The sequence below is a fragment of the Pongo abelii genome, chromosome 9 (assembly GCF_028885655.2).
Source record: "Pongo abelii isolate AG06213 chromosome 9, NHGRI_mPonAbe1-v2.0_pri, whole genome shotgun sequence".
Taxonomy (NCBI): Eukaryota; Metazoa; Chordata; class Mammalia; order Primates; family Hominidae; genus Pongo; species Pongo abelii.
In genome coordinates, this window is record NC_071994.2 from 30785455 (window position 1) to 30800698 (window position 15244).

Here is a 15244-nt window from a genome sequence, read left to right on the forward strand (position 1 = left end):
GAAGGAGGTGGCAAGCTAAGATCAAGCCCCACTTTGGTGGGAGCTAAGAGTAGCCCTTGGTAGAGTCATGGGGTTGGCTAATTCTTGCCTTTGGAACCTGTTTCCATCTCCATTCAGTTCCTTTCTTTCCTGTCAGTTGGACTTTAAACTCTAAGATCAGGAAATTTCCCTTTATCTATCAATACCCTATTGAGTGAGTGCCTGCTTAGCCTAATGTCCCGCAAATGGACAGGACTCCTCTCTTCTATGACTCCCCAGAAATATTACAAAGGCCTGTAGGAAATAGCTCGGGACAGACCAGAGGAAATAGCATGGAGGATTCACAGTATAATTTATACCTTCAAAGGAGACCACCAGCCTGCATCCCATTAAAAAAAAAAAAAAAAAAAAAAAACCCTGAACAAGGTCTCCAAAGAAACCACTCCATCCCACTACATTTTTCTAAAACACAGTTCTGACTTGCACTGCTGTGAGCAGCTAACTCAAATGAAAGTGCTGCCGCCTAGGTAGGGAGGAAACGGACAGGGTGAATCACTCGCTTGGAGCCTGCCCCTTCTGGACAGAAGCATCTCAGCTGTCCAGACATCAAAGGCTGAGTCACAGAGGCCCCAGTCTACCAGGGCTGTCTTGTACTTGCCTTCACACAGCTTGATCTTCTCCTCCACAAAGAACAGTCCTTTTGCAAGAAGCTGGTTCTGCCAAAAGAGAACAAAGAACATAAGAGTTTGGGCAACTCCAGAGCGTGAGTGACGAACCCTCTTCCACTTCCAGTGGGCAAGGGCGCAGAGTTCTAGGCACTTGTGTTCTAGCCGTGCCTCTGAGTTTAAGAAGCCTTTTTCTTCCTCTTGGAAGGCCAAGGCTTCAGGAGAAGGCAGTAAGACTTCCCATAGCAAAAGAGCGAATGAGATAAGAGGCAAACCCAACCGCCACCCTCATCCCTCAGACCAGGGAAGAGGCATGACACAAGCTTGGATGAATTCGCTATTGTTGACACCCAGTGTCCTAGAGGCCCTTAGTGATCTAAACTCACAAAAGGGAGCATTGAGGCAATGGGAAACTATGCAGAAATAACATTTTTTTTTTAAAAAAAAAAAAGATAAATTTAGGGCCTCTCACACTAGCATGAAAGAGACTGCGTGCAAAATCTTAAGCAGCAGTGAATATGCATCTGTCAACGAATGTGTGCATGGGAAATTGTGGAAAGAGAAAGTGAAGCCCTCTTGCAACTGCAACTAACAATTGTTGAGCGTCCTGTCTACATCATAAGCTTTATATCCTTCATCTCATTTAATTCAGTCCTATCAAGTTGGTGCTACTGTCCTCACTTTACTGATGGTTAGTGAAGAGACTCCTCAAGGGAGACAGACCTGATCTTCCTGGGTCTGTAAGCCATGTTCTTTCCACTCCACTTCGCTGCCTTCCAGCAAGTCTTCCCACCCAGACCCCTTTCTTCCCTTGAAAGGCTATAGCTGGCCCCCTAAGACTTCTGCAAGTCACAGAAGCTCAGAGATCAATGACGGGCTGGTGTTTTTACACTCATGTCACATTATTAGATTACCTAGGCCTATGATTATGGGAGAGGCAGCTGCAAAGGTGATATGTATCTTACCAAAGGACCTAATGCATTCTTTAGCCTTCTCCTTTATAAAACCCTAGATACTACTGCAATGATAAAAGAAGTATACGGAGCAGATTGGAAAGAACTTGGGTATCAGTTCAAGTTCCAGCTCAGCTACATTCTAGCTGTGCGATTTTGTATTTAATTTCCCTGAGTCCCAAGCTCCTCATTTGTAAAATGGCATAATACTAGCAGTACCATAACATTCTTCATTATAATCATTATAAACACATTAATCATTATAAACACATACACACAGTATTTTATGTCCTTAGTAATCAGCACCGGTGGTAGCAACAGTAATAGCTGCTATCTCAGCCCAACTTCTTCAAAAAAGGAGTGGGAGGGCCGAGAGTCAGTAGTGAATGGGCCTTTATAAAATGTACTAATAGAACATTTTATCAAAGGTACTATCCCATTTCTGCGATGGATACATATTAACCAAATTCATACTCCTATTAAAATTTACAAAATACGACCTAATTTGAAAAAGTAACTGGTCATCATGTAGTTCTTTATTTTGAGATAGAGTCTTAATCTGTCACCCAGGCTGGAGTGCAGTAGTGGGATCTTGGCTCACTGCAACCTCCGTCTCCCAGGTTCACGCAATTCTCCCACCTCAGCCTCCTGTGTAGATGGGATTACAGGCACCAGCCACCATGCCCAGCTAATTTTTGTACTTTTTTGGTAGAGACAGGGTTTCACCATGTTGGCCAGGCTGGTCTCGAACTTTTGACCTCAAGTGATCTGCCCACCTCGGCTTCCCAAAGTGTTGGGATTACAGGTGTGAGACACCACACCCAGCTACCATGTAGTTTCAAGATGGCAGATAGAATACCAAATCAAAGTTACAGTGACAACATATAGGAATACACCAACTTTGTTAAAGAAAAAAAAAGCAATTCCTTCACAAAGAATTGTGAAACACACAGGCAATAAAGACAAAGCCCTAACCTGTTCTTTAGCTTCCAGCCAAGTTCATGAATCCCAGCTGGGTCATGGCAAGACTTTCTGGGTCAGAAAGCAAGAAAATACCCCAGCACCAAATCGACATCTTGTGACAGCTGAGCTGGACATGAGTGGTCTGTGGAAGTGTGTTCAGATGGCAACCACTCCACCTGAATGCTTCTGAGCACAAATCTCAATTGTGCCCTGCAGTCTCCGCCGGGTTGGTCCCTTTCACCTAGTCCAGGTGAGGTTCTCAGAATGTCCCCTTAGCAATCTGTGCACAGGCTCCTGAATGCCATTCTTCTCAGCACCTCTAGTGTCAACACTGATGTCCCAGGCTTCTATTAAAACAACTTTCCTAACCCTCCCTAATTTCACATTTCTGAGATGCTCCCATGGAGGTAATAGAGATCACCTCTGTGATTCAATTTTCATCATTTTGTTCTATCACTATAATTATCTACACGGGGGGAGGATAGGGGGAACTGAGGCACGGACAGAAATAAAAACCTAGTCCAGGTGATAGCATGAGTTAACAGAAATTAATTCAAACCATTCATTTGTTAGAATTTTAGGTCCTTAGGAGTGAGGACCATATCGTATTTTAGTTAGTACCCTTGGCTCCTGGTATAGTACCTAGAACATAGTAGGTACCTAATAAATATTTACTGAATATATATACTGACTATTTTAGTGATAAAGATTTTTTATTTTTAAGAAGCCAAGATAAAAGAATATTTTAAAGAAGAATAAGTGCTATAGGGTCCCTAAGTTTGTTGCCATTTTCTTCATTTGAATTAAAATCATTTGAAAATTACAGTGTCCATATCTTATGGAATAAACCTCAAAACATGGCCTGGATTTTCCTTTCTTCTCCTTTCTAGGTCTTCTCCCTTCAAGGAGACATTAGGAAAAAAAATCTTTTTTATTTATTTTCAAGGAAAAGTAATTATTCCTATATTATGGAGAAATGATAAAGAAAATACTCTTTTAAAATTTGTCACAATACACAGCATGGAAATTCTATAGCTTAGACCAAAATAAGAGAAACACAAACTTGAGGTTAGAAGGGGTCTTAAGAATCATCTAGACATTCTCGCCTCTCGCCAGTCCTATGGTGAAAATTAGTTGGTCACACACATTTTGATGATATTTAGTGGATCCATTTCCATTTTTCAGGAGGCTAAAGTACCTTTCAAAGGCATCTTGAAAATCCTTATATAACCCCCTGCCCCCAGGAGTCTGTAGATTTTGCTCTTATCTTATAGTTGTATAAACCGAGGCTAGAAGTAGGGTCTCCCTCTCCAAAATTCCAATAAAAGACATGAGAGTGAGGCTTAGTGTCTCTACTACTCATGTTTTATTCAGCACACACTATCAGAGTAAGGATCTTTTGAGTTAGCCAAGCCCCAGGACTCTCTTCACTGGGAAACCACTGCCATCCACCCAATGGAGCTGTGCCCATCCATTCATGCTCCAACAACCGAGCCACAGCTGCATCTTCCAGCTTTGCCAATGGGTCTCAAAACTGAACCCCAAATCTCCTCTCTAGAGAATTTGAGCCCCAAAGGGTCTTGCATTCTTAAGGGCCTTGTACTCCAAAGGCCTCCACTTGCAGTTGGGTGCTCTGCAGTTGATTTTTAGTATTTTTATCTTTGAATTTGTGTTTTGTAAGTGAAGTCTGAAGGGATAACAGAATATGCACTGGGGTCTAAAGCCCCAGCTCACCCATGGCCCTGCCTCCTCACCACCTCCCCAGGAGGGATTTTCAGGCACCTACACCTCACCCCTGGTGCCTGGGCTCCACCACCAATGTCACCCTACTCCCAAGGTGCTGACAGAGTCATGTTGGTGGAGGCCTCCGCACCAGTACAGGGAGAGTCAGGACTGGGCATGCACCCTACAACATCGTGGGGAGAGGCATAGTGCCAGCCATCCTGCACTCCCTGGACTGGCAGTGCTGCAGTGCAATTGCTGCTGACTCAATGGGGACCTCTCACCCACCCTCCATCTAGGTATCAAGAGTGCCCAGTGCAGACGTGCAATCTCTTGGGGTTACCTGCCCACTATGAGCTGCAGTGGTAGGCCCGTGGGAAGGGGAGATTGGCATCCCCACACCAGTCTGGTTAGTAGAGTTGTTTTAGAAGAAGCCAGGGACACCAGTGTTGACATTAGAGGTGGTGAGAAGAATGGCATTCAGAAGTCCTTGCACAGAATGCTGAGTACCCACATGTTCCTTCTGCACTGGGCTCTGCAAATTATGAAGCTCACCCTGTCACTTCACCTAAAGATATGCCAACTTGACATCTGTGGGGCTTAAGCCTGCTCAAATGGGTTGAAGGCGGGGCGAAACCCAGCCTTGGCTCAGGCAGCCATCTTGCATTGTTTGTTCTTCCTAAGTGTCCAGTCTTCCTGGACCTCACCTCACAGTATTCCCATCCCCTGATGAATGCCTGACTCCAGAAGTTTCTGAGTGTTTGCTAGCTGCTGAGCTGTAGTGATGGAGCTGTATGATAACAGAGCTGGAGACGACCCAAGTTTCTCTTGTCCCACTCCTTGCCTGATGGCACCAACCCCACCACCTCCCCAGGCAAAAGACTAAGCCAACAACGGTTACTAAATAGTAACCACCCAGGAAGCAACTTGGGACTTGGAACTGGGCCCATTGTTACTTAATGCATCCTCTCCCCACCCCATAAATGAACTTGGACACAGTCAAGTCGCACTATAATGAAGTGGCAAAGGAGATGGAAGTGAAAAAGAAAAACAGCTGACATATCTAATTTTCCTAAGACATAGAAAAACGGGCTGCAAACAGAAAAATGAGGCTTAGCTAGGAAAAATGTAAACAAGATGTTTGGGGAAAGGCATCTAAAACCACCCAGTCCTCAGTGGACAGGAAAGACCCAGCTCCTCCTGGGTTATCACAGAGGGCGTGTTGGAAGGGTGGACAGAACAGAGCAAAGGGTGACCATGGGTGGTGTGGGGGCTACCAATGATGGATGCCTCCTGCCAAGCAGGCACCTTCCCAACCCGGTGGGACGGACCCAGATGAGATGGGTAACCAAGAAGGCTAGGTACAGGGAGAACCCCATCTTCCCAGCAGGAAGAACTTTCCACACAGACCAGGAAGCAGGAATTCTGTAAAAGCTAAGGCTGCTAGCTACTGTCCCTTTTAATGTTTTAGTGGTGATGATAATGCAGTAAGAATGTCAGTGGAGTCACTTGTTGGTTTTTACTCAGTGTCACACACTGTCTTACAGTCTTTTCCTGCCTTCTCACGTTTTACTTTCGTCACAACCTATCCACTTTTTACAAATAAAGAACTTGAGGCTCAAAGAAGCAACTAGCAAGTGTGAGACCAGACTTTGCACCAAGGTTGGTCTGAATCCAAAGCCCATATCTTTCCCCTATTGTATTCTTCTGGTTTACTTAGCAATAGTAATAAAAATACTGATACAAATACTTATCACTTGTTGACTGCTCACTATGTAATCAGGCATTTTGTGTACGTCATCTCACTTAGTAACCACATCAACCATATGAAGTAGTTCCCATGATTCCACCTGGATTACTATTAAGAAAACTGAGCATCAGAGAGGCTAAGTAACAAGGCTGAGGGCACACAGCTAGTAAGTGTTCTAACAAGGATTAGAAACCAGACCTACTGGCAGAAAGGCTGGTGCTTTTAGACATCATGCTCTCCTGCCTTAGAGAGGTTTCTTCTGTCCTTGCCCAGAGGAGAAAGCAGATGGGATCCATTACAGATTCAGATACTGGGGCAGTTGGCTTGGCAATCTCAGGCCATGTAACTGGGTTCTGCCACAGGGCCTCCACTCAGCTGGGCCTTCCTCTCAGCTATCCACATTCAACATCTAGCAAGAGGAGTGCCTGGCACTCGAGTGGATTCCATTTCCAAATGAGATATTCTTTCCTACCCCAGAGGGGTGGCAGCTGTGTTGCTCTGCCTTCCCAGAACCTGTGTTAACCAGTTTCACTCCAGACATTTGCTTCTGGTGATATCAATGTCTTAGAAGGTTCCTGTTGTTGGCATAAACCCAGGGCTGTAAATTATAGGCCACTTCCAGTTTTGTTTTTTTTTTTCCCCCTCTATGACTTTGAAAGGCCAGCCATCACCTCTAATGATGGGCACATCTCCTGTGAACCTGGATGCCTTCCTAGATAAACAACAAAGTCTTACAAACACAACTTACTCCCAGGCCCAGAGAGTTCCTAATAAGCCAGTGTTGGTGTGTGTGGGTGTGATGAGACCCACGAGAAGTCCCCAGATGGAGATTGAAGAAGTGGAAACTCGGTGCTAATGCTAATTCTTCATTTAGCACTGTTTCAGCCATAGTTAAAGTGTACACTGGGGCCTTTGAAAGGTTATGTTTATAAGGAAGAAGGAAGACAGTCCGTGTCTGACTTACTGAACACTCAAAACAAAAACAACAACAAATAAAGTAACTCTGGAACTCCTCCTGCCTGGGTTTTTGGTTTTTTTCCTGGGGATTCCTTGAGGGCATTTTAAATATAATCCAAGAGATTTTTCTTCTGTGGCCAGATGACCTGGGCTGGGTCTTCATGCCACCATTTACTAGCTGTATGTATTTGTATCTTAGACAAATAACCCCCATCTCTGAGCCTCAGTGGCAGCATCTGTAAAAGGGGGATACATAATAACAGAACCGTCCTCATCAGTTATCAGGAGGAATAAATAAGTTAGCCCCGGAGAAATGCTGAAAGCATTGCCAGACTTGAGCATGCCTCACAATCATGCAGGACTCATCAAAACGCAGATTGTGGCTGGGGCCGGTGGCTCACGCCTGTAATCCCAGCACTTTGGGAGGCCGAGGTGGGTGGATCACCTGAGGTCAGGAGTTCGAGACCAGCCTGACCAATATGGTGAAACTCCATCTCTGCTAAAAGTACAAAAATTAGCCAGGCATGGTGGGGTGCGCCTGTAATCCCAACTACTCGGGAGGCTGAGCCAGGAGGAACGCTTGAATCCGGGAGGTGAAGGTTGCATTGAGCCGAGATCGTGCCATTGTACTCCAGCCTGGGTGACAAGAGCAAGACTTTGCCTAAAAACAAAAAACAAAACAAAAAAAACCAACAGATCACTTGGACCCTAACCCCAGAGTTTCTGATTCAGTTAAAATTTGCTTCTCTAACAGATTCCCAGCTGATACTGAAGCTCCTGGTTTGGGGACCATACTTTTGAGAACCTTCAGCTTAGAACAATGCCCAGCATGTACGTGCTTGAAAATGTTAGCTGTCATTACCATTATCATTAATTCTGTTCTCCTTATAGCTCTTCAAGAGCCTCAGAGAAAGTCACCTTATTGCTTTCCATATTGAACAAAAATTTCCCGACGCTTCCAACTCAGTTTCTACTTCTCACGCCCACTGAATCACTGAGTGTTTCCACTATTTTAATACCACGTCGTTTCCAGCATCTGCTCCTACCTTTTATGCCTCCCCCATCAATGCCCTAAGCCTGGCTCCTGCCACTCCTTTCTCATCTACAGTAAATCACCAAATTCCATACATAATGAGTTCCTGCAAATACATACTCATGTAGAATACCACACTTCCATGATTTAGGAGGAATTCTGTCCTCATAGAGCTTGAAAGGGTTATAAAATCCCTAATTACACCTCATCTTCAGAGCTCATTTTCGGGTGATATATTTTCAGCCTTTGGTACCCATGTGTTCCTTTCTTCCACAACTGATGTGCAATAACCTGAGTCCAATGAGGATAAAGACTTGCCACTTCTGCAAGCCTATTGATTTTCATCTTTATCTCAATTATATTAAGACCTGTGGTCATCAATTTCAAGATCCATTTTTTTCCACGGAGACTCATAAAGTATGATAAAAGTACAATCAAAATATTCAACTAATTGTACAAAATTCAAATAATTACTAAGGAGATTAAGAATGGCAAAGCTGCTGAGAAGTGACCTCTGGCAGGCAGCCAGCCCCACAGTGAGTAGCCCAAGACACCCAGGGGTGCTTCTCGAAGCCCCCAGTCTGGCTCCACCTCATTCTTGCCCCTCACAGTGGCCAGTGGGAGCTTCTAGGTCACCCCAAAGCTTATAGATTCCACAATGCTGTTCTTCTCTAAGTACTGGCCAAATCAAAAAATGCAACCTCTGATGACCTCTCACCTCAAAACATAACTTCTCCTCTGTCTTCTCACCAGATCCCCGCTCCACTTGTTCAAAGCCCCCCTGTGTAGATAGGCCCCAATTTTACCTTCAAAGCAGAGTGTATGTGGAATTCCTTTTACTACTTTCTGTTCACCCAATTAGCTCTTTTTCCATTTTGGGAGTCCTGCTTGTTAGAGAAGCCTGTCCAGCTGATCAAAGAACAGCTGAAACTTCTCTCTCCTCCTAATTTGGATGTAGAAATCACAAAAGTTACCTTCACCACTCTTGATCTTCTCTCCATCCAGCTTGCCATGAATCCTTAGAAGTCCTATCTTTGTACCAACAAAGTATAATTGCTTTTTCTGGGCCTGATTTAAACTCTTTGCCATCCATCTGGGTCTTCAGTTAACACTACACTCTTTCAGCTCTCTGCCATATTCTGTAAACTCTAGGGGAAATTGGCCTACTGGGACTCTTGCAGATATGAGCAGCAAATGGAAAAATACATATATGTGCATACATGCACACACACGTACACATACATGCACACAAATATATCTCACACATTACCAGGTATCCATGACCTATTGACAACGGTAGTAGCTAAGTTTCCTCTCTTCCTAGTATTAACTCATTCAAAGCCACTGACTCTAGCCTGAGTTTCTATATCAAGCAAAACTCCAGTTCCAACAAAAGGAATTGAACTTTCTGGGCTTGGGGGAAAAGCTTATAACACACACAACAAAGCCAGTAGATACAGAATGGCAGAAAGTGCAATCTGCAAACACGCCCATGCTCTGAACCACCAAGATACCTAATTAGGTAAATAGGAAAATCCAGAACGTTTCATATCATCAGTTTCAAAAATTACAAGAAACCAATTATCCCTCGGAGCTGTCACTAGGTATACAGCGTTTCTCTCGGAAACCCCAATTTTCCTTCCGGCCACGATTCAAAACAGAGGGAAAGGAAAAAATATCAATACTGGAAATGTCAGAAACTTTTCCAGCCGGTGCCTTATGGATGTCTATCTGAACTTCTGCAGATCACACAGCTTGTCTTCTCTGTGTGCAGGCATGAGATAAGCACAATTTTCCTACCTGCTTTCTCTTGGCCTCACCTGGGGTCATTTTCATTACTCCCCACTCAGGACATTCTGTGTTAGGACTCACAGAATGTAAAATGAGAATATTCGCTTTCAAAAGCAAAGCCACAGCAAGGGCTGTACGAGTGGCAAGCTCAGAGTTGAGGGTCAGGGTGAGGAGACAGACTTGACTACTGAGTGCAGATGTCTAGGCATGGCTCTCTGAGCCTTTGCAGTGCAGAGCCCAGCACCCAGGAAGCCCATCTTTCACCTTTCCCAACAGCCAGGTCCGTGGTTTTGGTGACTTTCCTGTCCACCCCTGGGTTCCATTCCTCATCTGTCCCCTTTACTGGAGGAACACACTTTCTGGAGTTCCTCCTGACTTTCCCTCCTGAAAAGACATCTGACAGTCGAATGTGAAGCTAAGCTCGCCTTTACGAGCCTTCCCTCTGGGATGTGTCTCCTTATATGGAGATTTCTTCTGTAAAGTGAATGGTTTGAAACCAGCCCATTTTTAAGCAGTGCCTGGCAATGGGCTTTCCAAATCTGAGTCTCTCTTGAACCACCTGCATGACTAGGGCCAGAGCCAGGGCCACCTACATGATTATTCTTTGCATACTATTTTTCTTATATCAATCTACTTTTTAAACACGTAAATATGTTTAAAACAGAAACCACAGCAACGTCATTTACACTAAGTGGAATGGAACTCAATGATCAACTCAATGCCAACAAAATAATGTTAAGAAATCCTAACTAGTCAGTGTCCCTAGCTGAAGACACTAAGTTCGGGGACTGCTCCTCCTTCTTCAAACAAGGGAGATTGCCAAATCCTGGAGGAGGGGAGAGGACACCATGGTGCAACTCAAGATCCTCTCTAGCACAATCCCAAGGGTGAAAGGAAAATAAAAGAGGAGAGCAGTTTCTAACCACAAGCCCTAACGTTATTTAATGTCATTGCATGCATCGCCTAAAATCATTTCAGTGATCTGTGGCAGAAAATCCCTCCCTCTCTCCCAGGAAGGTTTACTGAGTATCTACTTTGTTCCAGGAACTTTGCAGGGAGTGGGGAACCAAAAGACTAAGAAAGAAGGAAAAAAAATCTGTGTGCCCACATGACACTTAAAATCTATTTTAAAAAAAACACAAAACTGTATCTAGGAGAGCCTTCTTTCCAGATCAACACCTTAAATAAACTTCGATTTAAAACTGTGAAAACCAGTCCTCGTCCCCACACCCCAGCAAGAGACTCTGTATTCACAAAGCGGCATTTCTGATTATGTTCCCGATAGGAAATGACAAGTGGTTATTAGTTTTTAAGCATCTGGCATGCTTCGTAAGCAGTATTAACCGCCCCCAAAAACCTCAGGGCTTCCCAGATAAACAAGTCCCCACCCAAACACCCTTTCCTATCTGTCCTAGGGGTAACCCCCAGCGCCAAAAGACAAATGACATTTAAAACCTGATTGAAACCACACCAAACCATGGAGCTTTTAAATGTCAAGGAGGAAGGCAATTCAACCCAGCAGGTTTCTCCAGGACTAACTGAAAAACCACTTCTCTGTAGTTAGATTTAAAAAAAAAATCAATCAGTAGAGACAGCAAGAGAAGAGAGTGAGGCCAAGACTGACCTTTGAGTCAAGGGTGACTGAAATGATTCACATTTGTGACTAATTATCTCTCTCTTAATCTTTATGTTTGTCTCTCCCTGAGCAGGAGCTGTCTTCCAAGCAGCTGAGACATATGACCCGATTGAATTCCAGGCTTCTGTTGGGTCTTGGTTTGTCCAGATTTAGAGGAGCTGTTCGTGTGTGTGTGTGTGTGTGTGTGTGTGTGTGTGTGTGTTTTAAACAACTGACATGTCATTCTTTTAAAGTGCAGGTAAAAGTTTAAGCTTCCTGAATCTCATAAAGAAAAATTATAAAAGGATGCCTGTACTGTTTTCAAAACCTAAAATCTCTTTAAACTGTCTTAAAAGTATGCTCTATTTGGATACAGAATAACATTGCTAACTTGAAACCAAGATGTTATGCATTTCATGCTACTTTCCCATTAAAAGAGATGGATTACACCTTAGAATAACACATAGGCACTTATATAAATTTAATAAGCACTTATTGCTGTCTTACTCTCTGCTAGTCACTGAGTACTTTTTATAAAGAACTTATTTAGTCTTCATGACAACCCTATAAGGTTTGGTCCTATTACCGCTGTTTCACAGAAAAGGAAACACAGAGAGGTAAAGCAACTTGCTCAAGGTCACATAGCTAGTAAGTGACTATGCTGGGCACTGAACCCAAGCACTCTGCCTCTAAAGGCTGCAACCTTGACCACTACCCTATACTGCCCCCTACACACTACGTACAGAGTGCTTTACATGTGTTATTTCACATAAAGCATATAATAACCTTTTAAGGTAAGTTGTATTTTTAGTCCCATTTTACAGATGAGGAAACTGAGGCACAGGGAGGTGAAACAGCTTGCCCACTCAGCAGATGAGTGAGAAGTAGGGATTCTGACTTCACTAAGGTGCCGTCCAGTCAGTGACTCCTTGTCACTCAACACTCCCCATTCCCTCTCCACCATATGCCTGTGGTTAGAGTCACGAAAACAGCTTGTGTCTGTGAATTAGAAACTATCCTCTGATTGGTCCTGGAAGCTTAAACTCACTAGCTTTATACCAACAATGTATAGACAGGGGAGAAGTCTGACTGTCTGATCCTGACAATGGATCCAGATGTGGTATGATTCAGGGTCCCCTGGGGCACCCCCACTACCCAAACTCTTTCAAGGGATCCCCATGGTCAAAACTATTTTTTCGGTAATACTAAGCTATTTGTTTTTTCCCTTACATTCTCCACGAGTTTACAGTGGAATTTTCCCAAAACTACGTGGCATGCAATATCATTACAAATTGAAAGTGAAGCAGATATAAGAATCCAACTGTCTTCCATGAAGCCAGACAATGCAGAGATCTCCTTACTATTTTATTCTGAGAGTTGTTTTTCATAAAAATGTAATTAGCACTAGTATGTAATAGGCTTATTACTTAAATACATTAAGACATATTTTAAAGCTCTTCAGGTTTAATTTCTATTATGGTAAAGATAGACATAACCCAAATAAGCAATACGTTTTATGAGTGTAAAGGGGTCCTGAGACCAAAATGCCTGAGAACTGCTGCATGAGACTGTGATCTCCATTAACCGCTGGGAGACACAGGACTGGTGCCCCTCTGCAACGCGCAGCACACAGCAGGGACTTGAGATACGTAATTTTGTCTGTTGAAGGAATGTCCAACTGTACAGTATTGGCCACCCCTTTTAGGTCCATGCCCCCACATGCATGATAATGATGGATGCTCAGATCTACACAGCTTACCTGAAAATAGTCTGTAATGAATGATCCAAGTTCACTCTTCAACAGCCGCCTGGGGAGAAGGGAGAAGAGAAACACCGTCAAGCAGCCCTTGATGGTACAGCTCATGGTGACAATGTGCTCACCAGTGGCACGGGGTGGGGCCAGGTCTGAGATGTTGAGGGCACTTTCTTAGGTCCTGGTCCCCCTTCCCCCATTGTTATCATGGAATTGCAGTGATGGGAATCCTAGAAGGAGATGCGTTCCTCAGTTCACTCTGAGGAAGTAGCACTGTGAAGAGGGCAGCTGGCCACAGGAAATCCTAATTCTAGCAGAGCTGCTAGGGGCAGGCCAGGGCATCTGACTTTATATGAAGCAAAAAGAAGGAAGAGAAAGACCATCATTTTGCACTCCTCCACATTTGCAGAGCACTATATAGTTTAAAACACATTTTTCATACATTCTTCAACTAAGGATTATAAAGTGTATGTGGGGTGGGGTAGGAGTAATTATTATTATTATTTTTTTGAGACAGAGTCTTGCTCTGTCACCCAGGCTGGAGTGCAGTGGCGCAATCTCGGCTCACTGCAAGCTCCACCCCCTGGGTTCACGCCATTCTCCTGCCTCAGCCTCCCAAGTAGCTGGGACCACAGGCGCCCGCCACCACGCCTGGCTAATTTTTTGTATTTTTAGTAGAGACAGGGTTTCACCATGTTAGCCAGGATGGTCTCGATCTCCTGACCTCATGATCCGCCCGCCTCGGCCTCCCAAAGTGCTGGGATTACAGGCGTGAGCCACCGCGGGTAGGAGTAATTATTATTCTTCCTGTACAGATTTTAAAAATTATGCCTCAGAGAGTTCCCCAAAATAAGTCAGTGGCAGAGCCAAGATGTGAACCCAGACTTTCTGCAAATTCAACATCTTTTCCCATAACTCCACCCTGTCTCTCCTCCAAATCCAGAACCCCCTCCCCTCACCCTAAGTTAAAATTCAACTTGGTACCATGGTTTGGGTGGTCTTACAACCCATGCCCAATGGACTGAGGCAGTCTTCCAAGGGGACCACAGCAGGGAGAATAGAGAGATTTTATTTATCCAGCAACGAAGGTGTATTGAGCGGCTCTTTATGTGTTACATGTTGTTCTAGCATACAGAGTTCAAAGGTGAATGAGACAGACAAGGTATCTGCTCTCTTCTTGGGGGCTGATGGATAGATAGCACGTTAATAAATATACTCACAAGATGATTTCAACGAATCTTAAGTGCTAATAAAATACAAATGGAAAATAGGGATATTGACACCAGCTTTCCTTTTCCCTGTGACAAATAATGGAACCATCCATACTATTCTTTATTTTGATCCAGACAAGGTAAGGGAACAAAAAACAAGAATAACTGGCTCCCCAGATCCAGTGAGTAAACCCTTCATGATTTCAAATGATTTTCTTTGCTCATCCCATTGGCTATGGCTATTAAGGAGCAAATGCTCAAGTGTCTGACAACCCTTGCTGAGTATTCACTCCCCCAAAACACGTTCACTCATGTCACTGAAGGATAAACAGGAGGTTACAGCAAGATGTTATGTGCAGAGAAAACAGGCACAATAAAATTAAGACAAAAGAATAGAGAACCACCCATGATTTGAATTACTGTAGCAGAAAAAGCCCTGGAAAGCCACAAACACACGTTAAACAAAGAAAATACCTTCCTTTTCCCATGACAGAATATATGTCTGTTGTGGATGCTGCATTTTAAGGGCCAATTTAAAGGCAGTCTCATGGAGGGCCACCCCGTCAACACAACCCAGGAGTTCTCTCAGATGTGGGCAGGTCTGATCTGAGACAGGGAAGCCTTCATCAAAAGCCACTGGACTAAGAGCAGGTTGGGCATCGCTAGTCTTTGAGGCAGAGGCTAGACGTGTCTCTCAGACAGGAAACAGCAACCTACGGGGCAGCCCCAAGTGGACGGAGGCTTTGAAACAGGAAGAGGTAAGGAGATTGCTTCTGACCACAGGAGGAAGAAACACCTCCTAACAAAGTCTTCGTGGTCCTTGGGAAGTCTCAAAACCGTAGGTGAAGAAGC

General features: G+C 44.0%; 1 protein-coding gene across 12 annotated transcripts in view; it reads right to left on the reverse strand.

The window, feature by feature from the left end:
* The window catches only part of PRR5L (proline rich 5 like), an 87450-nt gene that overhangs the window by 32806 nt on the left and 39400 nt on the right, over positions 1 to 15244 (reverse strand). For all 12 annotated transcript variants that reach the window (XM_024254931.3, XM_009246465.4, XM_063728480.1 and 9 more), the window contains 2 exons: positions 13188 to 13236; positions 638 to 695 (listed from right to left, as the gene is read on the reverse strand). In XM_024254931.3, coding sequence (XP_024110699.1) covers positions 638 to 695; positions 13188 to 13236 — 107 coding nt within the window. The remainder of the gene's footprint in view (positions 1 to 637; positions 696 to 13187; positions 13237 to 15244) is intronic.